Source organism: Haemaphysalis longicornis, unplaced genomic scaffold, assembly GCF_048455015.1.
Source record: "Haemaphysalis longicornis isolate Haplotype H1 unplaced genomic scaffold, Haemaphysalis longicornis Haplotype H1 scaffold_7, whole genome shotgun sequence".
NCBI lineage: Eukaryota > Metazoa > Arthropoda > Arachnida > Ixodida > Ixodidae > Haemaphysalis > Haemaphysalis longicornis.
This window is the reverse complement of record NW_027526422.1, coordinates 128,817,922-128,841,497: the sequence shown is the minus strand read 5'-3', so window position 1 is coordinate 128,841,497 and position 23,576 is coordinate 128,817,922. Positions and strand designations below refer to the sequence as shown.

The 23,576-nt window shown below is 45.7% G+C and overlaps 1 protein-coding gene across 1 annotated transcript; it reads left to right on the top strand.

The window, feature by feature from the left end:
* Nucleotides 1-465: 465 nt before the first annotated feature.
* Nucleotides 466-18,609, top strand: LOC144145102 (uncharacterized). The gene is made up of 5 exons (XM_077676595.1): nucleotides 466-628; nucleotides 9,285-9,418; nucleotides 10,322-10,389; nucleotides 11,849-11,932; nucleotides 17,286-18,609. Exons 1-5 carry the CDS (start codon nucleotides 524-526, stop codon nucleotides 17,405-17,407), a joined length of 513 nt encoding a protein of 170 aa, XP_077532721.1. The 5' UTR covers nucleotides 466-523; the 3' UTR covers nucleotides 17,408-18,609.
* The last annotated feature ends 4,967 nt before the right edge of the window (nucleotides 18,610-23,576 follow it).

Genomic DNA, 23,576 nt, shown 5'->3' with positions numbered 1-23,576 from the left:
ATCATGAGTAGCGAGCATTCCATTTGTATATTTTTGTTTTTTGTGTTTTTTTTTTTAGCTCGCATTAGTCGCAAGTGTTCTGATTTTGTGAACGGTTTGAAAATAGCCCAATTCTGCATAAAATACAAAATAAAAGTTACACAAAAACCGCAACCTCGTTTTTCGAACACTGCGCACGTGCTTATGATATATCCACGTTGCTCAAAAGCCAGTATAGGTAGAGAATGGTTCATGGTTTTTTTTAAGAACAAGGACACACCACATCTGGTTGATACTCGCAGCAGTGAAAACATCCCGAAAGTGGCCCTAAGCTCGGCAGTCGGTGTGGTTCAAGTGCAGCCTATTTTTGTACTTTTGTCAAAAGGCTATCTAGCCTGCGTTCAACAACGATTCTGATTGGGCAGAGGCATGTAATGGATCGTGCAGCGAAGGCAATATAAGTAACTGCTCAATCCAGCAAGTCACATCGGAGTTTTCACCTGAATTCTGAGTTGCTGACTGCACGTCACGTGTCCCGAACAAGATGGTTGTACTTTTTTCTCCTTACCTCCTTTGCATGCTTATGCCAATGGCTACAAATGCGGAAGAATGTGGTGGCACTACTGGTCAAACATGCAACGCCCGGGCGGTAAGAAAACCTATCACTTCATGTTCAGAGCATAGTATAGAAAAATCAATAACAGCATACATAACCGTCGTAAATGAGTCTTATAAAAAAGCATAGCGTGACTTGGAAAAATGCCGGCCACCTTAACGAATATGAGAGGGGACCGCAGGTTCAAATTTTATTAGGCCGTTCAACAATGTATTGCAAGTTTTGCGGTGATGAAGGTTTAATGAGTAGCATTCTTTACCGAGTACCCCCCCCCCCCCCGACCGCACCGTCTAACGCCCTGAATTCCCACAATAATGTAGATTTCGCGAAAGTTTCCCCTGTAATTGTATAATAGCGTAGGCGGAGATAATTGGTCGAACAATTTCGAATTTCAAAAAACTAAAAACTGAGAATAATCAAAAATTACGGGAACTAGCGAACCGTAAAATTCCCCTCCATTTCCACAATAAGGCTGATTTCGCGGAAAAGTCCACCTGTAATCGTTAGAATAGTGTAAATAGATATAACTGCTCGAACTCAGTTTTCAAACACCAGAAAAACAAGGCGAATACTACGAAATTACGAAAAATTGCCAACTGTCTAACGCCCTGCATTTCATAATAATGCCAATTTTGCGGAAGTTCTATCTGTAGTCATTATAATAGCCTAAATGGAGATAAATAATTGGTCGGACAAGATTTAGAAAAATAAAAAAAATCGGCTGTAAAGAACTGACGCTCAAGACAAGCGGCATCAGAATGCTACGCATCAGTCGACAATCCTCTGAATTTCTGTAGATTTTTTTCTTATTGAGTCATCGGTGCGCCACAGCCAAAGCTCAATAAACCAATTTTTTGCGCTGCCTTAGGATTCTTGTTGGTTAATCTTATTGAAGAAAATCCAACTTCACGCGAGGAAAATTTCGAAACAATCACTGAGGGGCCGTGAACTGAGTGATATCTTCTTAGCGGTTCGCGTTTGCTGCACATTTCTTCATCTTTACAATCTTGAGAACTGTTAATAACAAACATGAGAACCCAATGCACAGGAGGAGTATGGCTTGTGCATTTTTTACAGGCAGGCCCCTCAGCACTCCAGCACCTGCAAAACTGGCCATAGGTCATTATTTTACTGTTCAACCCTCCTGCGGTCATGCCTAACAGCCCAGGCGTAGCGTTGTCGCATACAGCGCATACCTAAAGCTCGACAGTAGCGGCCGGTTTCAAGGTTCGGTCATTTTTAAAACTTCCACGATAACTTAGGACAGGGAGCAGGTGGGCTGGTTAGGGCGTGTTAAGTAAGCTTTGTCAGAATATTAAGCTTTGTCGGAATAATCGCCGCCTATATTCTCCGTGAACATGTAGAAACATTGATTTAATTAAATATGCCCGCCGCGGTGGCTCAGTGGTTAAGGCGTTGTGCTGCTGAGCACGAAGTCGCGGGTTCGATTCCCGGCCGCGGCGGCCGCTTTTCTGATGGAGGCGAAAAGCAAAAACGCCCGTGTGTGCGACATTTCGGCGCACGATAAAGATCCCCAGGTGGTCAAAATTAATCCGGAGCCCTCCACTACGGCGCGCCTCATCGCCTGCGTTGCGTTGGCGCGTAAAACCCCCACAATCAAAATCAATTCAATTAAATATAAAGCGTTAAAGTGAACGCTGCGATTTACTGCGCAGTTCTTCATTGCCATTTGTATGAGAAACGTCCACATGCGTCATTGTAGCGACCAGTTCATGTGAAACGTTTAGAGTTCTTTGTTGGAATGTGGCTGCGTACTGTTGTGTGCAAGCTAACACGCAAAAAATTTCCCCGAAACGGAAGTAGGTGCACGTATTTAGAGAGGCCAGATGAAGGAAACATAAAAGTACCACAATTTAAACACATTGAAAGAAACACACACAGCGCGCAAAACAACAGGACGAAAGACGGAGGGATGTAGTCAGACGGAAAGACGGAGGGAGTTGAGAGTCAGCGCTTGTGTTGTACATCCCTCCGTCTTTCGTCCTGTTGTTTTGCGCGCTGTGTGTGTTTCTTTCAAGATGATTTCCAAACTCGCCCAACTTTCGGTGTTACTTCAATCTAAACACGTCCAGTTCACTTTTGGAACCCTGACGTTCCCTAGAATGATATTTCAAAATTCTTTGTTGCTGCTTCCGAATACTTACACCATGAGTAGCGAGCATGTTAAGTCAGCGCCGCGTGTTTGTCTTCTACTCTGCGTCCCGTCTTTTCGCGCTGTTTCTCACATTTTTTCCATGTTAACTTACCCAGCAATGCCTGCTACACCATCGCCGTTAGAGCGCAAGTGTACACGCAAGAAATTTCAGGAGTAGAAAACTTATACGTTTCAGCCCGAATAGATTTCAAAAAGGAAAATTGATAATCAGACGAATCACCGCAAACACGTAATAAATTCAAGCCGAGGAATGTTTTTGAAGTTATGAAAACATCGCCGTTGAACATTCGTGCTGGTTTGTGGGTTCAAATGCATTACCAAAGACTTTCTGGGTCTGTCACCCAACGAACTGAGCTAACATGAAGGCGAGTCGTGGGAATTAATTAACCGATGACTTCAAGTCAGGCATGGGTGCTTGTGAAGTATTGAAAGTTCGCAAGAGCACATCAGTTTTTGCACAAAAGTATTTATCATAACCGAATGCAACCAACGTTTAGAAGGGAACTCCACGCAGCTTTCTAGGAAAACTTCCATGTTTAACAGGCATTTGGCTCCGCTAAGGTATACCGTGGCCCAACACACATGATTGGTTTGCTTGGGAGGCATACGATTGTTTCGCAGATAATACTACACTCTTGCTTGGCAGACACAGGAAAGCCCCTTGTGTTCAGGCAAGAGCTACCGCAAAATCCCGTTCATACGTTTTCCACTGAACCGGGAAAACAAAACGTAGCTACCGGGAAAATGCAGCAGTGAGAACACCTTCAAAAATGAACGAAAATATTGTGACTTTGACTTCCTCCCGTGTATTTCTGCAACTTTGGCTTTCGAACCCTAAAAAACTCAAAAATGTAGGATTGCCGCTTTTTGCGATCGCTGGAAAAGACCACGCGTGGTAATTCAAGGTCCCTGGTGAGCAATATCGAGTCCCTTCCGCGCTGGCTGCTTGTGTACTGCGCTTAGTACGTCAAGCTTTTCCTGAAAGGAAGGAGCCTCTCATCTTTGCGACGCCATCAAGGCCCGACAAAGTTCGTGGTTGCAAGTTCAACGGTGTTCTCAAAGCTTGAAGTGAGCGATGACGACGAGAGCGCGTGCTATGTTGCGATTATGCTTTTTATGGCAAACACGCTCTTACGGCATTCCGCAGTGAAACTTCAATTGCAAGCGCAGTGATGATGGCGATGGCACAGATTAACTTAGGGCCATCTAGTGGTGAAGAATCGCAACCGCGTGCAACTACATGAAGTCAATTCCGTAGCCAAGCCTTGTCAAGGCTCGTCAAGCGTCAAAATGGTGGTCCGTGAATGTTCCCCGGGCGGGTTCAGAGTGTCAGATTGCGACGAATGATCCGGGAACGTACTGCGAGCCATGGCGTAACAGTGAGGATTTTACTACATAGGACTATTTGTAGGCTGCGCCGGATTTAGTAGGCTACGTATTGGCGGACGATATGTCATGCCATGAGAAGATGCAAATGCCTTAGTTGACAGTCAGCGCTCATGTTTTGCACTTTTTGCTTTGTACCCATGATTCGCACTTTTTTGCCGAACCAGTCACGCAGTACCTAGCCAAAAATAGTAACTTGCTGCTGACGTGATGCAAGTGGGAATTAGTATATGCGTATGCCTCAACAGATACTTCTATGATGAGGCCGTTGACAGATTGAACGAATATGTGGACTCGGCAGCGCGTCAGGGTAACTGCGAGTACTCAATTTTATTTAAGACTTCAATGCAATGGGCCATGCGAAACTATCAAAAGAACGTGCCGTGAGCAGTGCAAAAAGCCGAAAGATGGAATCTTTCAGCTTCTGGGAAGAAATAACCAGAGATTACTTCATACCCTCTCTTCAAACTGAAGAGGAAGGAATGAATATAAAATAGCCCACCCGGATAAACGCCACTGGAAACCGGTTTCATCAATTTTATTTCAATTTGGGTATGCTTTGGGATACAGGTGTGAATTAAAACATTTTAAGAACTCATAACTGCGTACTCGTGAGCAAAATTAGGACAAATTCAACTGGAAACGTACGACGGCCATCAAAAAATAAACAAATAGATTCTGCAGTCACAATAAGACAAGGTACAATAGCTTAGAGAAAATCTTGGCATAAAATCTGCAATCATAAGCAAACAGAAGTGAGATTACTACACTATTGTTAATAAATGACTACCTCACCACAATAACGACGTGTAAGGAGTAGGTGCGGCAGCAAAGTGACATAGAAAAGGGACCGATGAAATCTCAAGAAATAGATGACGTTTTTCACACACACAAGAAGTATGAATGTGCTCAGCAAGAGAAATTCGGTGCCCTTTCGCTCTGTGAAAAAACATTACAACAAAAGCAGGCCGCAGTCCGAAGAATGGATGAAACCAAATGCGTTTGTTTGTAATTTGCGGTCATTACTGTTCATTATAATGCGATAAACAACTTTTATCCGTTATAATGCAAAACCAAGCCCCTTGAATTATGTGCCACACGCCAGTTCCGGTTCTTGCTACTGTGCGTATTTGCTGATGCATCCCAGTTGGAGTTAGAACATTCATCATCATCAGCAGCAGCAGTAGAAGAAGCCTGTCTACGCCCAATTCAGGGCAAAGGCCTATCCCATAGATCTCCAATTACACCGGTCCTGTGCTAACTGCGACCAATTTATTCCCGCAAACTCCTTGATCTAATCTGCCCATCTAACTTGCTGTCGCTCCCTACCACGCTTGCCTTCTCTAGTGATCCACTTTTTTACCCTTAATGAGGATCGGTTATCTGGCCTTCGCATTGTGCGCCCTCCCCGCACCCATTTCTTCTTCTTAATTAAGAAGTGGGTGTGGGCAGGGCATGTAATTCGAAGGCCAGATGGCGAAGGTTAGAACAATATTTTTGTATAAAACACTGATAAAATAAGTGTTGAAACAGGGCACCTTGATCAGCATCTTGTTGCTACTTCTGATTCCCAAATGAAATGTTGAAAAGAAAGTGAGACTGTACATCGCAAACAACAATCTGTTGAACTAAACTGTGATGGAGAACTAATACCAAACTTCTGTAGTAAAATGATGATGTTTAATACCAGCATGAAGTTTTCGGCTTACCGTAATAATGGTTTCTGAACATTTCAAACATAAGTTGAGAAGGTGGAACCCATCTCTGGTAATTAAAATTTCTATTCTCCAAGAAAATACAGTTACTCTTGGGTGCCTTTTGTGTACATGAGACCGTAGTGTTGTTTTGCTTAAATCTGCTGCACTTCGAAGCGCAATAGTCTCTGAGGGGTCAATATGCGTATTTCTTTTAATGGATAGGTATAAGAAGTACGGTTTGGTACTGTGATATTTCGTAATCGTTTCTTCTGTTCATTAGGTCAAACACTGTCATACACGCGCGCTTCCAAGGTTCAAAAGGACAGGATAGCAGGTTAGTAAACGCACAAAAATTAATCAAGGGTGTGGCTGCAGATCAAATAATTGATGGCATTTTCGCAAGATAATACAAGTAGAACTACGTTTCTTTTTAAACGATTGAATATACGCTATCCGGTTAAACTTTTCATCTGAAAAAAAAAATTCCCCGCGTTTCCCCGAGGGGAAGAATGTGAAAGTGCGAATGCACGAGATGAATTTGCGCGGTTCGGTAATGTTCGCGAAAGAGAGATCACACACACACACACACAACTACAAAGAAAGAAAGATGCATTTATTCACAGACACCTATTTGTGTTGTAGTTGTACTTGATTGCTAGAGCGGATCTCAGCTTTGAAATTTCGTGTCAGTACTCCTTTAAGCGGGTGCATTAGCCCTTCTCACGCCCGATTCTTGGCCAATCCCCCACGTGGGTATGTGCCATGTCAGCGGCCAGGCAGCGCGCGCCCATCTCCCCCCGTTGCCAAGGAAGACGAGGAGATTCCTGGCCAATCCCCCACGTGGGTATGTGCCATGTCAGCGGCCAGGCAGCGCGCGCCCATCTCCCCCCGTTGCCAAGGAAGACGAGGAGCGCGCGCACCCGCAGCTGTTGCTATGCGGACGGCGGCGGACGCTTCAGGCTCGCTTAAGAAGTGCATTCGCACTTAAAAACCCCACTGTGCGTGATACCGTAGCGTCACTCAGTATAGTCGCACATTATATAAAGAAAACACTCGTCATCATTGTTCTCCTTATGCATAGTGTGGACAATACTTGACTTCGTTTTTATGCAAGTCAGAACCCCGAAATCGATCATACACAGCCTTTAACTTCCCACTAGCATAAAACACTTTCCATTTGCCGTGTTGTGCATATATCAGAGCACTGTTTACTTCCGGGGTGGTTTTCAATTAGTGCGCGTATGAGACACCACCACTTTCTGTCTGCTTTGTATTATTTTTATTACTTCTAGTCGACCTTCTAAAAATTTTGTGTAGCAACAATGATCGCATTGCTAGCCTATTTGCTTATTCTGTTTTGATGAATCTGGAGAGGGGCAATGGCCTTACCTTAATGGCCATCGAAGCTACCTCAAACACACCTCTTATGGCACCCTGCGCACAATACGTGTGGATCTACGTTAGTTTAAAAGAACTGATGTAGGTTGAAAACAAACTGTCTTAGTTCCTTTTTCATGACACTAATAAAGGTGCTCATACAAATGCCGGTTCATTCCTTGCCTACGTTTTCCTAAATAGCAGTGCGCTGATTACATACCAAGGGATAAAAAAGCGTTTTACTGCGAAGCAATATATGTATAACCCTCCCAGTTTTTATTCCGGTGAAGCCGATTTACTTGGAGCCGCTCTGGGGCTCCTCGTCGCCACCGCCGACCGCTCTATCGCAACTGCTATCCCCCTCACCACCACCGATGCCTCTTTCACAGGTTGTGCTATCGGCTGACAACAGCGGTAGCGCCGTTGTCAGATGACTGCGGAAAATACATAGTCGGGAATGGGCGTAAAAATGACCGAAAGCCGCCGCCGCCGTGGCCACCTCAAATTGATTGATTGTAGGGTTTAACTCGCCGACGCAACGCAGGCGATGAGGCGCGCCGTAGTGGAGGGCTCCAGATTAATTTTGACCACCTGGGGATCTTTCACGTGTGCCGAAATCTCGTACACACAGGCGTTTTTGCTTTCCGCCTCCATCAGAAAAGCGGCCGCCGCGGCCGGGAATCGAACCCGTGACCTCGTGCTCAGCAGCGCAACGCCTTAGTCCATGAGCCACCTTCACCGCTCCCGTCGAGAACTTCTCCCGGACGCAGCATGACGCCAGGACCTGTGTTTGTGGTGTGTTTTGTGCTTGGTGGCCCCCAGTGACTGTGGCAACGCTTCTTTTCTTCGCGGCGCCTTAACTTTTTCTCTTTTCTCTCTTTACCTATCTCCTTTTTCGCTACCCTATCCTATTCACCCCCTTCTATATTCCCTACCCCCCCCCCCCCCGGACTGGGTTGTATACCGGTGAGCCCCCAGAGGGGCTCAAAATTATCCCCAGTCCATTTCTTTTCCTTTTCAACGAACCACTACGACGACGACGACGGTTGGAACGCCGGCGTGAGCCCATAATTCTTCAACTTGATAGGCTTTTCGAGCGACATTTTTGGCGGTGTACTTCACGCCTAAGTATGCGCCCACCACCGGTTGCCGGTTTATGCGTGCAGTGGTGCCGGGAGACGTAAGCGTGGAATTCTCATGGCTCAATGCGTCCTGTCAGCTGTCCTCCGTTATCCAACGGTCTCAGCTTCGGTTGTTGTTACACAGACAGTAAGAAAGCTACAATTGGGGAGAGAAACGGACAGTCACATGTTTGTCCGCTAGAATAAAGCTCGAGACCTCCCAGCTTTAACTCGCTATGGGATGGACGCATGTCGTTCGCATGGAGGAAGAGCGGGAATTGAAGAAGCGTCGGCCCGAACAGAAGCACGAATAGGCGCGAAAACAATAGAAAGCGGCTGCCACCTCAATTGCGTCTTCTAGTTCCAGCTCCTCGAGTAGCTGCGAATCACTAACAGATGAACGACCACTTGCCCGCTTTTCACGCCGACGTAGGGCAATATTACATGTTCAGCTTAAAGGGCTTTTAGAGCGACATTTTCTACGGTTTCTTTCACTTTTGAGCCCGCGCACATAACCGGCTGCCGGCATGCACAGCTTGGGAGGGGGGCTTGCACGCGAAGCTATAGGGTTCATGTCCTTACCGATGGCATGTCCGTTGTGCTGACGGCAGGTTTAAACGTGGACGTCAAATGGCCTAATGCGACTTCCCCTGTGTCCTCTCAGTGGTCGAGCGGATTGGGTTGGCGTGTTACACAAGCAGTAAGATACCTACGACGTGGGAGTAAAGCAGACAGTTTCATGTTTGTCCGCGAGACTGATGCTCGGGTCCTTCCAAGTTTCATTCAGCTAATTGGCTAGAAAGTATGCTCAATCGGAAATTACCAACAAACGTGTTTTCTTTAGTGCACTCCATGGACTGCGTCTGCTTCGCAGGTCATCCTTCTTCACAGGGTGGAAGGGCACTAATTTTTCATGTTCTGCTTGCCTTCAGCTGAACGCGGCCTCCAAAAGCAACTACCTTGCAGCTTCGACGTCAAATTTGACCGTGGGATACTGTGTTCGCTGGCTGGGCGATGGAAATGGAATGACCACCCTTATTTACAAGTCTGAGAACGGAACACAAGTGTAAGAATTTGGGGGCATTGTGTAGTTTTGATGTGGCGTATCACTACATTTTCGGACACCGGGTTGCGTGAGGTTCCTAATATTCAAATGGAAGGGGCGAAATGGTGCACCTTACGTTTTTTTTAGCATGCTGACAGTCTACCAAAGAAGATGAAAAGTGATGCGGCCCACTCGAAATAAAAAATGCTCCCGCTGTTTTCCGGCGTTTGTTTTTTTCTGACATAAAAATGCCCAACTGCGAGCGGTTTTGAAAGCCTGTACGTTAGCTGAACAAATCTAACTTAAAAGTATGGCCAAGCAAGACTACTGGATTTGTAGACAACTCTTAAATAACGACGTCGTTATAATAATAAGGTCAAAAGCATACATAACCGCGTCTGCTTTTTTTTTTTTTTTTTTTTTGCAGTGCTAGATGCAGTCTGAGATTCCCTTCATGGCAACGCAATAAACATGGCGCAAAGAGCGAAATATCGCACCTTGCGCGCAGTATAACGTAAAAACAGCAATAAAGTTCCTCGGCGCATTTAGGTCTACCAACGTGCTTTGTTGGTCAAAGCCTGACGATACACATTGAGCTACACATTGATACACATTGATACACATTATTCAGACTAAATAACACCGCAACGGCGCGGACGGCAGAAGCGACAAACTAGAGCGCTCTATTTTGCCGTTTCTTCCATCCCCGTCAGTGCGAAGTTTTTTTATTGTCTTTTCAATGCTGCCGTTTCTTTACCTTTTGACGCGAATCACCTTGAACGGCTTAAAGCTCTACATAACTCCTTAAAAACTACATACGTAAGCAGATGTTCGTCAATTGCCTTCCACGATGGCACATTTCATCAGCACCTATTAGTTACCTAGGCATGCTTGTCACTACAAAACTGCTGCTCCTCCTTCCAGATTCCAAGACACACAGACCGTTATGTTTACCGACATTCCCGATGTGGTCAATATCACTTTTGGAAGTGGTAAGTGAAGGGGTATTTTAGGGAACTTGTGGAACTCTCTTAGACAGTCATGCAACTGATAATTCCTAGCCCGTTATTTATGCGCAATCTCCACAAGAACGTTTACAGTAAAGTTGCGTCTGGCGAGACACGTTTCAAAGCATCTCAAAAAGTTTTATCGTAACGTCTTATTCTCTGATAGGCGAAACACCACGAGTACCTTGTACACGCTTGGGAAAAGTGCTCATTGAAGCAGCGGTGAAATAATTTGCACAAACTGACCCGTTATGGCCACGCGCTTTATACAAAAGAAATGGAAAAGTAGTGAGAACTTTACAAAAACATCAATCGTTCCAAAGCCGGTCAGAGAAACCTAACGATGAATGGTGGCCGCCATGTTGTGAATACTATTTTCGCAAAAATGTTTGTGGCCGCCGCAGCAGAGATTTTTATGAGTTCTTTATCGCGGATCACTGCTCATAGACATTCAGTTAATATTTCATGCTTAGTCAGTGAGACATTATCTAAGTACGCCAGATGACCTAAAAAGCCTAGCATTATTGTGTGAATATATATCTGACACAAAACAGCCTGTACATATTGTGCTTGGCTGAAGAAAGCGCTGCACCCCGCCAAGCGGATGTTTAACTATTGCAAGCGTTTGAGGAAAAACCAGAATTTTTGAAATACTTTCATGAAGAGTGCCACATGCAACACGAAAGCTCTTGCAAGCGTCGTAGAGCTTAGTTAGGCCGTTCTATCACAGAGGAACAAAGAGATTTATTTTGCGGGGAAAGCCTCAAATCTGAGGAGGTATTATCATAGGCGTAAGCATTTCGGTGTCGACGCAACAAGAAACCCGTCTGCAGCGCTGCATGCGTCAGGTTTCTGCAGAATAAAAAAACATATGCTGCAAAAATAACTATATAATGAAACAACTCAGTTATATTTTATTTGGAAATTTCACTATGGAGATTACGACGCGCGTAATTTTGGAGGAAAGGCCTCCATTTTCGCAATACACTACCGGTCTGTTCCTGTAGATGCGCTAAAGAGGCTGGTGTTCACCGCACTTTGAAATCGCCGCCACGTGGCGCCACACGGGGTTCAGTGAGGCTAACGAGCGCTCACAGTGAAGATGAAATTGGTAGTAAAAATAGTTGAGGTGATGCATTGGAAGGGAACCAATTCAGTCATGGTGATTTGTTCTGTTGTATTTTGTTCTTTACCGTAGGTTGTACAGCAGGTAAAATTACTGTAGCAAAAAAACTGCCATTTAGGGAAAGTAAGTTAGTTTTATTAGGGACACAATAAGGAATGCATCCAGCCACAGCACCGGTGAAAATATCTAAAGAGGTGCTAGATATCGCTGCTCACAAACCGTCTTTTGTGCTGTATGATTTGTAGTCCACATTGTTGGTGCAGGCGATGGAACCTGTTGAGCCTGCGCTCATTTTCCCGTCCGCGTTCATGTTTGCAGACCCCAGCACTACTTACCAAGCCACGGTTCCATACGGTGACTACGAAGCCTGCTTTGTTGGGAAGTTCGAAACTGAATTCTTAGGTAAGAGAAATTTCTCGTTTAATTGCAAATTGGGTCGCACTCCTACTGTTATCGCTATTGGCGAGGTTTGTTGGTAGATTCCGTATAGGCTAGAACAATACAGTGTGGAGCCAAGACAATCAGACATTTGCAAGTTGCGCTGGAGTGGTTTGTGATATAAACCGACTTTATTAATGTGGAAAGTCGAGTGAGTCAGTGTTCATGCATTTTGGCAGCGCCATAGGATACTGGACACAGAAAACAAGACCAGACAATCTGTTACTGCGAACACAAACGTCTATTGTAAAATATTTAATAACATACAGTCCGCCGTATGACGTTGTGAGTAGGATTATTTATTACGTCAGGGCTAATGGAGGGAAGGCTGTGGGAAATATAGCGCGGAAGCCAGCTCAGGTTAAAGTATGCGGCCAAGGAAATGCGGTAGACGAGACCACAACGCCATGAATTATAAGAAATGCAGTCCTTTCTCTGCAGCACGTATCTGTTTCAGGACCGGGGTTGCGTTAAAAGTGCATATTAAATTGTCAGGGCCTTTCTAGGTCATGACGTAATAGCAAGTGGGAGTCGAAATGATTCGATATAGTCCATTTTCTATCCGTGTGCGTAGGCAGGCGTAAATACCTCAACCAACCGTATCCTTGTAGCACAACCACCTTCACCATGGTGAGAGATTCAGGACAAGGGACCGAATATAGCGTGAGAAACCGCAGGTTGGCGTCGAGTGGTGCCCGACGGAGACGCGAAACAGGGCATCCATTGAGCCAGCGTGATTGTCCACCGCATTTAAAAAAACCACAAGCCCCTGCACGCGCTGCGTGCTGCACGGGCATTGGTCCTTCGTCCTCGTCTTCGTTGTTTTAGTCATCTGAACCACGTTACATTTGCCGTGAGCGGTTCAAACATAATTTGCAGCATTAAGTGTATAAAGGTCTCCCGGTGGCATCGGTTATTTACGCATCGAGCACCATCCTAACAGCTTTGCTGGGTGCTCGTACTTGGTCTTGTCGACGGTGGCAGTAACGCTGACCTTCAGAGAAAGCACCTGAAGTACTGAAATGGAATTCTGCAGCGCCGCATAGTGCATGTGAACGTTCTTACTAAACGATCATAACGTGATGCCATTGGCTTAGATGAGAACGCATGTAAGTTGCACGTCAGGTTTCAAATCTGACTGGATAAGTACCATGCTAATGACATGGGCGAAAGCACCACTCTTTGGGACAGATCTGGCGCCGAATTACAAACATTCTGTGATGAGGGGAAACTCCCTCGCAGGTTCTTTTCAGGTATCCTGTGGCGACTGGGACCTCCCACAGTACCAATAATTAGACGAGGGCGCCTGGCAACGGCACAAAAACATATATTCTTAAACCAAACACACGCTCACGGCAGGAAATTACAAGCCAAAGCTAAAAAATTAGAACATAACACTAAGAAGTACCAATTCTACAGAAAGCACAAAGAAGTCCCACCAAAGGTTCAGGGCGTAGCAGGGCATCGCGGGTGCTGCTTAAAATGCGAGCGGGCGTTGCGTGGCTACTACGACGCCGTCGCGCATGCCGGTACGTCGACGAGGAACACGCACCGTTGTCTTCGTAGACAATGGTCTGCTCGGCACCTGTTCAAGATCGGGCACCCTGTAGCAGCGGGCAGGAAGCAATCTTGAACTACCGGTCGCCGACGGTCAGCAGGCAGCGAGTCATCGAAAAACGCAGCACGCGAACCTTGCGCGCCTCCACGAGTCAGTCGCGCCTCGGCCCCAGGATGCCAAGGCGTCTGGTAGACCCTTTTCGAGCTCGGGTCCCCAAAATCCGACAAGCTTCGAGTCTTCAACCTGGACGTCACGCTCCTCCAACCTACTCCATCCACTCCTCCAGGCCTTCTTCTCTGTTCTCGCCTGGCCTTCCTAGCTCTTCGTTGTTGCCGCCTCTTATTGGTTCACGCCCTCCCCTCGTGTGACTTCCCGCTTCTTTTTCTTCGGCAAGACCAGATGAGGTCAATCCCTTCATGCTTACGTTCCCGCGGTTGCTTCACCGTCGTCGTCGAAACGAGCGCGTCACCTCACACAATCCAACTGATTTCTCCTCTATTGATACAGCGAGTTATTACGGTCGCTTAAAATGCTCGTGCGGAAGGTACCAAATCGAATTGGAAGGTCCATTTCAGGCACAGCTAGAACGATACTTTAATGGGAGACGTCATGCGCTTTACAAATGTCAGCTGCAATAGTGGTGCGAGCGGTTAGCCTGGGGGGTAACATTGCCAATATGTTTTCACGGCATGATATAGCGCTCATGGTGCCGAGGTGCCGAGGGGGCAAAGTAAGAAAAGAGCACATCATAGCGTGACCACAAATACCTCTGCTCGTCAAAATGCTTGATCAAATGCCGAAGACGAGAAAACGGTTATTGTAATATGGATGCGAAAGCTTTTTCTCAAATGGAATGCCACTGTGCGCTGCTTCCGGTTTTTAATTGCGAGTAACGTTCGCTCGTTTGACTGCGTTCCTCATTTCTGCAGTGAGGTCATATTACATCTGCAGTTAGTATAATAGTGAAGGTAATACCTGCGCTACACGGCCGTTTCAACGGCCCTCCTAAGGCCGCTGAACCGATTGAGTATTGAAGGCCCCATTATACATAAAGAAGGTGTTCTTGTAAGTGAACGTTGAACTGTCACTTGAAACTTACCGTGTAGCACAGGCATAAGAAAATCGTACAAAAAAAAAGAACTGTAGGACATGATGGCAAAACAGTGGGACAAAAATTAGCATACATTTCAATAAAGAGCGCGCGTAACTCCAGGTGTCGCGAATATACTGAGCATGTATATGACTAGTCCCTCCAGTTACTACGAATCGAGTTAGTTAAAAGAGGCTAGGCATTCCAGTTGCTGGTGTAAACTTACAGCATACAACAAGTACTATATCTCAATTCCTAAGTCATGCCGCTACAGTTACAGGAAACTCTTCCTCAGCTTAACAATTTTATGCAGGCAGCGTTCTGCTCATACGAACATGTACCATGCTTGACATACATATGTTTCGTGCATTACCTACGTCTGCCTTGTGTTTTTGCACACCTATGGTGTGATACAAACACAATGTGTCATATGGTGTCATACAAACAACTACACTCACTTCCACCTAGTGTGAAAAGTACTGAAACGGCGGAGCTGTGGTGCTCTTGTACCGGCGCGAGTGTCAGCGGGCGCTCGCCAGAGAACAGCAGCACCGTCACCGCGAAAATTCTACGGTTCCCACGTAGGCATTCTACAGTTCCTTTAAAGCGGTTCCAGCACGAAACAAACGCGTGTCGAGCCAGAATAACTTGCACAAACTGCGCGGAACATGACCACCCAACTGAGAACAGTCATTCTATAATTCCCACTTACGTCGCCTGTCAAAGACATCACCCCGCATATTCACAAACCTGTGAAAAGTTTCATCTAGAAAAAAAAGATCATAATTTTTATGTTCGCCGAGAACATCACTTCCCTCGAGGGGCGACATAGGTTCGCTTGTTCCCCCCTAGGGAAGTGCGCCGACGCAGCTCACTGGGGGGCAGAGTGGCGTTTAGTTTCGAGGCAGGACCGCGAGACGGACTTCGCCCTCGCCCTGCACCCGCCCCCCCACTGGTTGGACTTCGGCAGCCCAACCCGTCACCACACCGAAGGACAATCCCGCAGCGGTTGCGGTGGCAACAAATACCGACGCCCCCAATGCCGCTCCTTCCATCTGTTCTTTCCCTGCCCCCAGTACATCTCAGGGCGCCGAGGTGATTAACAAAGAGGACCTCGCAGCAGCTTTCACCTCGCCGCATCTTCTGTACCACCCGTGGCTCTCCTGACGCCCTCTGTGTTGACCGCCAGGCAAAGGGCACCTGAATAGGTGCGCAGTCCAAAGAGCCGCATTTGTCGGCAACCTGCCGGCGCTGCTATGGCACAGGCAGCACCTGCTTGCGGCGCAGCGGAAGGAACGGAGTGTTAGGCCCAAGTCTACAAAAGAAACAAAGAAATCAGCTCGACGAATCGCTGCACCGAAGGACCACACATATACCATACTCTAGTTGCTAGATTATGGCGTGTTGCGTGACTAAGCCCCAGAGCCATGGCAAATGCATGAAAAGCTAGATTTGACAGCGAATTCCACAAACATTACTCAGAATCCGAGGTTTTTCTTTCACAGCTTTCATCTCGACATTGGCTTCTTGCCTTATGCCAAATATCACTTTCCTGAAGTGGTTTCGCTAGGTTCCCGCGAGGTCGGAATTTCGAGCGAAAAAGCTGGGGATGTTTAGCAGAAGAAATTTGGGGTGTGCGGAATTTTACAGTGTCGCCTGAAAAACTGACTCCATCTTGTCCTGCGCTACGCACAATCCCAACTTTCATACAAGTATAACCATCAACGCAAATACCAAGATTTCTACGGCTGAAGCGTGTGATATTCTTTTTGCAAGTCATGTTAATTAACATATCTCTAGGTCTGTCGCTTACTTACACAGCCTATCTGATCGCGGTGCGTGCACATGCATCCGCAAAATCACCCGAAAATCACGTCATCAATCTTCTTTTCAGGCCATCATTCCCGCATATGCCTCGAATATCGAACTGACTGTGTTGAGTGCCAGGTCACTCTGGGATTGCGGGAATTGCACGCGGAAGGGCCACTGCTGCTACACTGAGAAACACAGTTGACGTTACAACCATACCATACACTGAACTCAAGCCAAACATCAGCCACACCTTCAGAAAGCACGGCAAGCAGACTGGAGTGAACACAAAGAGAGTAAACTACACGTAATAAAGCCACGCTTCGGGCAATACATCCCTAAAACACGTAACAGATACACGGAAGTCGCCCTAGCCCGTTCACGGTTAGGCCACCCACACGCAGCACACTCGTATCTGTGGGGGGCCACCTCGACACAACACGACGCGAACACCTCCAACAATTTTACAGGCTACAACTTCCACTCACCCATCCTTCTTTTTAGACGACAGTCCCGTCATTCCTGTGAAGAGTATCTTGATCTATTTATCAGATATTCTATTTTTACAGTTCGTCCTCTACCAAGCATAATCATTTCCTGGCCCTTTTCGCCAGCGCTTTCAGTTCTTCATTTTAAACCATCTGTTTCCTACTTTAAGTGCCCCATTTTAGTCCCACTTTACACCACTTTTTCTTATATCTGCGATTTTCTCGGCGCTTTTTCCCTAGTTGGGCTTGCGCCACTAAGATCAATCATCAGCAGCAGTGGAAGCATTTTCTTTATTGTGGCAGACACACACATAGCATTTTGCCGAAAGTAATGGTGCATCCCAAGTGCTTTGAAATTGTTTTTTTATGCAGGCTGCCGTCTACTTATATTTGAGAACGCAACCAGCGACCAGATCACAGCATGCGAAGAGGGCCACGCGCAGGCCTGCCCAGGAACTATCTACGACACCTGGAACGAAGAGTTGTGCACCTAAACACGGAGTCCCCTCATGTCTTGGAGCTTTCCGTGTCGCTTTTATGTCGTGTAAAGCGCACTTCGGTTTCAAGGCACCCTGCGCAAGAGCTTTGTTTATCCGCGCACTCTGTAGAGCTCCCGTATTGTTATTGGACATAATTTTCTTACCTATATTTTATTCTCTGCTCGAGACGTGTTACCTTCCCTAATAAACTAAAAAACGGGGGCCAGATATTGGTCCCTCTTTCAAGGCTGCCGCCTCAACCAAGAAGAGTCTTGACCTGAGTTGGCGATCGAGCTGCTTTTGAATCTGGACATATTCATGATGTCACTCGATTATGAAAAGGTACCTAAAGACAGAAGTTTCATATAACTAAATAGTATAGGCACATATAGCGTCAGACCTGCCGTTTTCACGGTGCTCGACGGCCGGGAAACGTTCTACCCTCACTCGACCTGCCTTGCGAAGAAGCTCAAAAAATATCTGTGGCTGCGCCACCTCTGCCTTTCTTGTTAAAATAATATTATCTTTATTATATCAACTATAAATTACCAGAAATAATTGTAAAACGTCTACCGCAGATTTCTTGCCACAGTCACTGGAAAATTACCCCGTGTTGTTCTTGCTCTCGTCACATGTTACTCTTAATGCAGTCTCGCTTTCTAGACTGAGTGCAGGCTTCCACCGGGAGCTTCAAGCTGCAGTTGCGGTTCCTCATCCTCCCGCCGTATTTCGTGCTTACGAAACAGCAGCGTACCGCAAACCCAGAGTAATTATGTGACCCTTGCGTACTTCCGGCGATCAGTTTCACATAAAAAACTTATAAGGAAAATGTCGAGCGCAAATTGCGACCTGTAAAAGACAAGCTGTAGCACACCATAAGAACGAATGAAACACTTCCCACGTTATCATAATGCCACACAACACCAGCGTCAGAATTCGCTTTACAGCATATTAGTACGAAACTCTGCTCTTATAGGCTGTTCGCAAACTAAATATAATTCTAGGCTATCCGCATCAAATATTCCTCACCAAAGTTATTATTTCACCCACCTACTGTTCACATGACAATTTGTCCTTTTTATCTATCGGGTGGGATTTTCTGTTCATAAGACAGGACATAAGTGTTTTTGAGTTTTCTACATTCGTTGCCTTGGTGCAGTTTGCTTTGCAAGAATTCGTACTCAAGCTTTCAGCAATAAAATGCTTATGCCATTTTTGTTGGAGCATACTAGTGTCTTTTCTTGCGTTGTGAGCTGTTTCGGGTTATTGAGTAATGTCTCATTGGAAAGTGGACCTCGAATGACCCCGATGTCACTGCGAATAGTTCAAAACCCAACCGAACTAAGGAAGGCCACAAGCGAACCAAAGCATGCCAGGTTTATGTAAGGGATAGCGAATGATTCCGAAGGTAATTCATGATTGATTAGTGGTTAGTAATGATCAGTAAAGAGGTGGGACGGCAGGTGCGTGCTAATGGGGAATTTGCGGAAACAGTTCAGGGACGGGCACAGAAGGAAAAGGCGTCCACGCAGTCTTCAATTTCACGACGGGGAATTTGCAATCTGCGAGAGAGAAAACAATTGACGCAGCTCCACTAGTGGTACAAGGCTGGAAAAACAACAGAGCTGGCGGCCCCTCTCCCTTCGTCGGAAACCCGGCTGTTACACCTCACATGGATTGCCCAACTTGCCGCTGAAAGTTATTCATGTTTGGCAGGCCAGGATCATTTTGTCCTCAGCCTTTCCTATATCTGCCAAAGTTGACCGCGTTAGCACGCTCTAGAACCCGCGGCAACCGGCTTCGCAAACTCGACGTCTGTAGCACGAGCTGTTCTGTGCTCCCCGCTTGAGGCGCGAACGCACGTGAACATGCGAGCAGAAGAGCACGCCAGAGGTCACCCCACGAACGCTGGGCGATTTGGACGACGCCGGCACTGCTTACAAGGCGCACGCTCAGGTGCCCTCGGTACGTTTTCTTGGTATTTTGACAGTGTAATAAAGAGAGGTGACCGGCCGACAGCGGCGCGCGGGCACGACGAGCTTATTCCGTAGCGCTCGCAGTTAGCCCCCTCCCCGCCAAATGAAGAGCCGTATTCAAACCCTCGCTGCTGACGAGCGGCCGCTTGTTGAGCGTGTACAACGCTTGGATTCATTGCTTTCTTTCTCCGGTTTTTGAAGCAGAGCTTTCTACCTCTACCAGCCCCCGCTTTTGTCGCGGCGTGCACCACAATAAACTCTAAACGCGGCTCTACGCATGCTCAACCTATGGATGTTATAGCGTTGACGGAAACATGGCTAAAATAGGGCGAAACTGGCAACATCGGTGGGTACTCATTCATATCTAATTCACGAGAATCACGCACGCGTGGAGGTGGCGTGGCCATTTTTGTTAAATCAGGATAATCGTTTTTGAAACTAGAATCTGTCATATGCAGCTCCACAGATATCGAATCACTTTTCATCAACTTGGAGTGTTCCCTTAGCTTAGGCGTTATTTACCGAACTCCCAACTCATCTTATGTTTTTTTTTTTAATGTTTGAAAAAAGCGTTATTTACACTTGCGCCAAACTACAACGTTCCCATTGTCATTACGGGAGACCTTATTATTGATACGCGCAGTCTAACGTCTTCCGAATACGAGTTTTTACTTGCTTCTTTCAATATTCGAAACTTGATTTCTACGCCGACACGTTTAACGAGCACCTCAGCGACGATCCTAGACCACGTGTTGACAAACATATCCACCCCGATCAAGGCAGGGGTGTATGACGAACCAATGTGTGATCACCTGCCTATTTTTGTTTCAATTATGGACCTGTCCAAGACCGTACCTTAAAATCACCCTGGCATTAGAAAAATCGGTTATACCCTATTAAGGAATGAACTTTCATCTCTAGTACCAAGCAGTCTGTACCATGATAAAGTAAATATTGAGGTTCCCAATCTAATCGAAACTGTAAAGGCTGTGATCAGTAATGATAGCAGTACCATATCTTCTCGCTCTTATAACGTTCCAACCTGCCCTTGGATAACCAACGACATTCATGTTATCTTGAAGAAAGAACAGTTCTAGTACAACAAACGGAAACAGTATAAACATAATAATTATTACCTAGGGCAGTATAAAAGGTTACGGAATGCGGGGGCAATAATCTACATACGCAAAAAGAACTACTACTCCAGTTTGATTCAACGCGCGAATGGGGATTAAAAAAACACAGAAAATTATACAAGGAGTTGTAGGAAATTCTCGTGCGCATTGCATTTCCCTTTAACAATAGACGAACAAATTGCTTAAAGCTTTAATTCATACTTCACTAGTATATATTGGCCTGTCCATGGTGTCTAGTCATCCTGGCTCTAACTACATGTGTTTAGCCAGCTACATATACAATACCTCTTTACTCATGAAAGTTAGGCGAGCTGTTATCTACCGTGAACAATTGTGTAATAACAAAACCCCAGGGCTGGATGGAATCGCAGACCGCCTGATCAAGGATAACATAGACGTATTAGGCCCCATCTTGTGCCACATTTTCAATCATTCCGTACCCACCTCGTCCTAACCTGTTCCTCTAAAAATCGCAACTATTAGCCGTACTGAAACGCGGTGATAGCTCTGACTCTTCATGTTACTGCCCGACATCAGTTCTCAGTATAATCAACATGTTTGAAAAGCTACTTTTTTTCTCCAATCAACAAATTTCTGGAAAAATATGAAACACTATGTCCGCAACAGCATGGTTTCCGTCCGGGATATCCTACTTTCACTGCAGTTCAAACATTGACACAAAGTGTCAACTCAGCTTTAAATAGCCATGAACTAGTTTCCACCGTATTTCTCTACCTTCAAAAGGCATTCGACACTATCGACCACAGCAACCTTCAGAGCAAATTAAATAACTAAGAATTTAGAAATCAGAGCTTTGAATTCTTCTCCAGCTACTTAAATCATCGTAGTCAGGTTGTTACTCTTCGCAAAAACCGATACGAGCAGGGGTCCCGCAGGGGTCTGTCCTGGGCCTTTTGTTCTTTATACTATATGTAAATGACCTACCACTGGTTATCAATTCTGCAACAATTGTGTAATAACAAAACCCCAGGGCTGGATGGAATCACAGTCCGCCTGATCAAGGATAATATAGACGTATTAGGCCCCATTTTGTGCCACATTTTCAATAATTCCCTAGCCACCTCGTGCTACCCTGATCCTCTAAAAATCGCCAAAGTACGCGGGTGATACAGCTTTATTTGTTACGAGGGAAAATATGCAATAAATTGAAACAAAATCAAATACCAAAGTATCAAATATATCAAATTCATTCAAGCCAAATAAGCTTACCGTATACTCGAAAAAACAAAGTACATAATTCATTCCCGACATAAGCCCATAAATCTAGACAGCATTCAAATAAAGATAAATAATTACGCACTCCAAAGCACCAATTCATTTAAATACTTAGGTGTAGTTATTGACAACCATTTACACTGGCAAGCCAATGTAAACTCAGTGTGCTTAAAGGGTCCATGTAGAGAAAATACAACTTGGTTTAACTTTAAAGAGTTACAATTTAGTACCTCATTCAGCTTCATTTCGTCCACGAAAGACATTTTTAGCCGATGAAAACGCAAGAAATACTTAAGCACTTTCAAATTTCGCGCCACAGTGACGTGTTATCAGCGTGAGTGACGTCATATGGCCCAGCACTAAAAGCATAATTCTCAGTGGGTTAGGTGCACGTTGGCATTCAAGTGATTCGATCAAACGGAACTAGCGGCCCCACTACAATCGTCCAGTCATGTGTCCTGGCGATTGATTAGTTCGACCACCGTCAATCACCCAAACAAGATTCTGTGACGTCATAGAAAAGTTGCCGAAAACTGGCTAGCGAGTCGCCACAACTCCACACGTTTTTTTTTAATATCTCCGTTACTTTTTGGAAGTTTGTGATGAAATCGGTATCATATTTATCAGGACAAAGCAACCTTTCTAATGAACCAAACTTGTTTTTTTGTCTTCATGGCTCCTTTAACGTTATATTCCGGCTGCCATGCGTTGTTGCAAGCGAGAAATTATTTCGACCTTACAATATTTCGGATTTGATACTTTTCACTCAATCACTGCCATTTATCCAACTGCATATATTCATGGGGTTGGACTTACACTACATACCTTGAACCTTTACGAAAATTACAGAAGCGCTCATTAAGAATAATAACGCACTCAAGCCATGATCATCCAAGCGCACCCGTGATTAGTAAACTACAAATTTTACCAATGGACAGTTTGCGTCAGCAGAAAACAGCCATTGCCATTAATCATATCATAAGGTTCATTCGTCCATTCTGTGCTCCTCATCCTGCCCTACCAGGAATTCTGGTGCTGGTAATTTCATTTCTAGCTATAGCGATGGAGGACTGATGAACCCTGCATTGGTATATTCCGTATGTCTGGAGTGAATAAATGTCACGTTAACGTGTTTGATGGAGATTTCTATATTATCTCGCGGGATCGCGATTCTCCGCATGGCTGTTAAGCCCTGATACTTCAAGCCTTCCAGAAGGCCAGCATCTGTTTCGTTAGGAAGTCTGGCTCAGACATCACACCCTGCTGTTGAGGCAGCGGTGGGGCGTGACCCTTACGTCTAGATCTGCCATTCGAGTCTGAGCGAAAGGCTTTGTGGCCTGCTGTTGGTTGCTCACCTGGACAAGTACTTCTCCGGTTCTTTGTTTTTTTTTTTTTTTCATTGTATGATTTGCCAATGATGCCGTCAAGAAACTGTGAAATCAACAATACTGACGGTGCGGCAAGAGGGTGGGCTGTATTAAGAGATTAAATGACAAGAAAGCGAGAGTAATTGTAGAACCTTATAAAACATGGTTGGGAGAAGGGGGAACGATACTTTGGTGCGGCCCCTCTTCAGGGACCGATCAAGTTTTTTGAGAAGAATTGATGTTTCCATATTTCATATGAAAAAGCGGGGCATTGGAGTAAAACGTCCGCTGGGTTTACCCTGATGGCCGGTAATGTCCCAGAGCTCCCTGCCTGGTAGACAGACAGGGAGCCCATCGGTCAGAGCTTAACCAAGGCTGCCACGGCAACCGTTCGACACTTCCACCCTTCACCTCAAAACTCTTTGCCACGGCTGGTCGCAGCGTGGGTCCGCAGCTCGGGGTCCGCGTT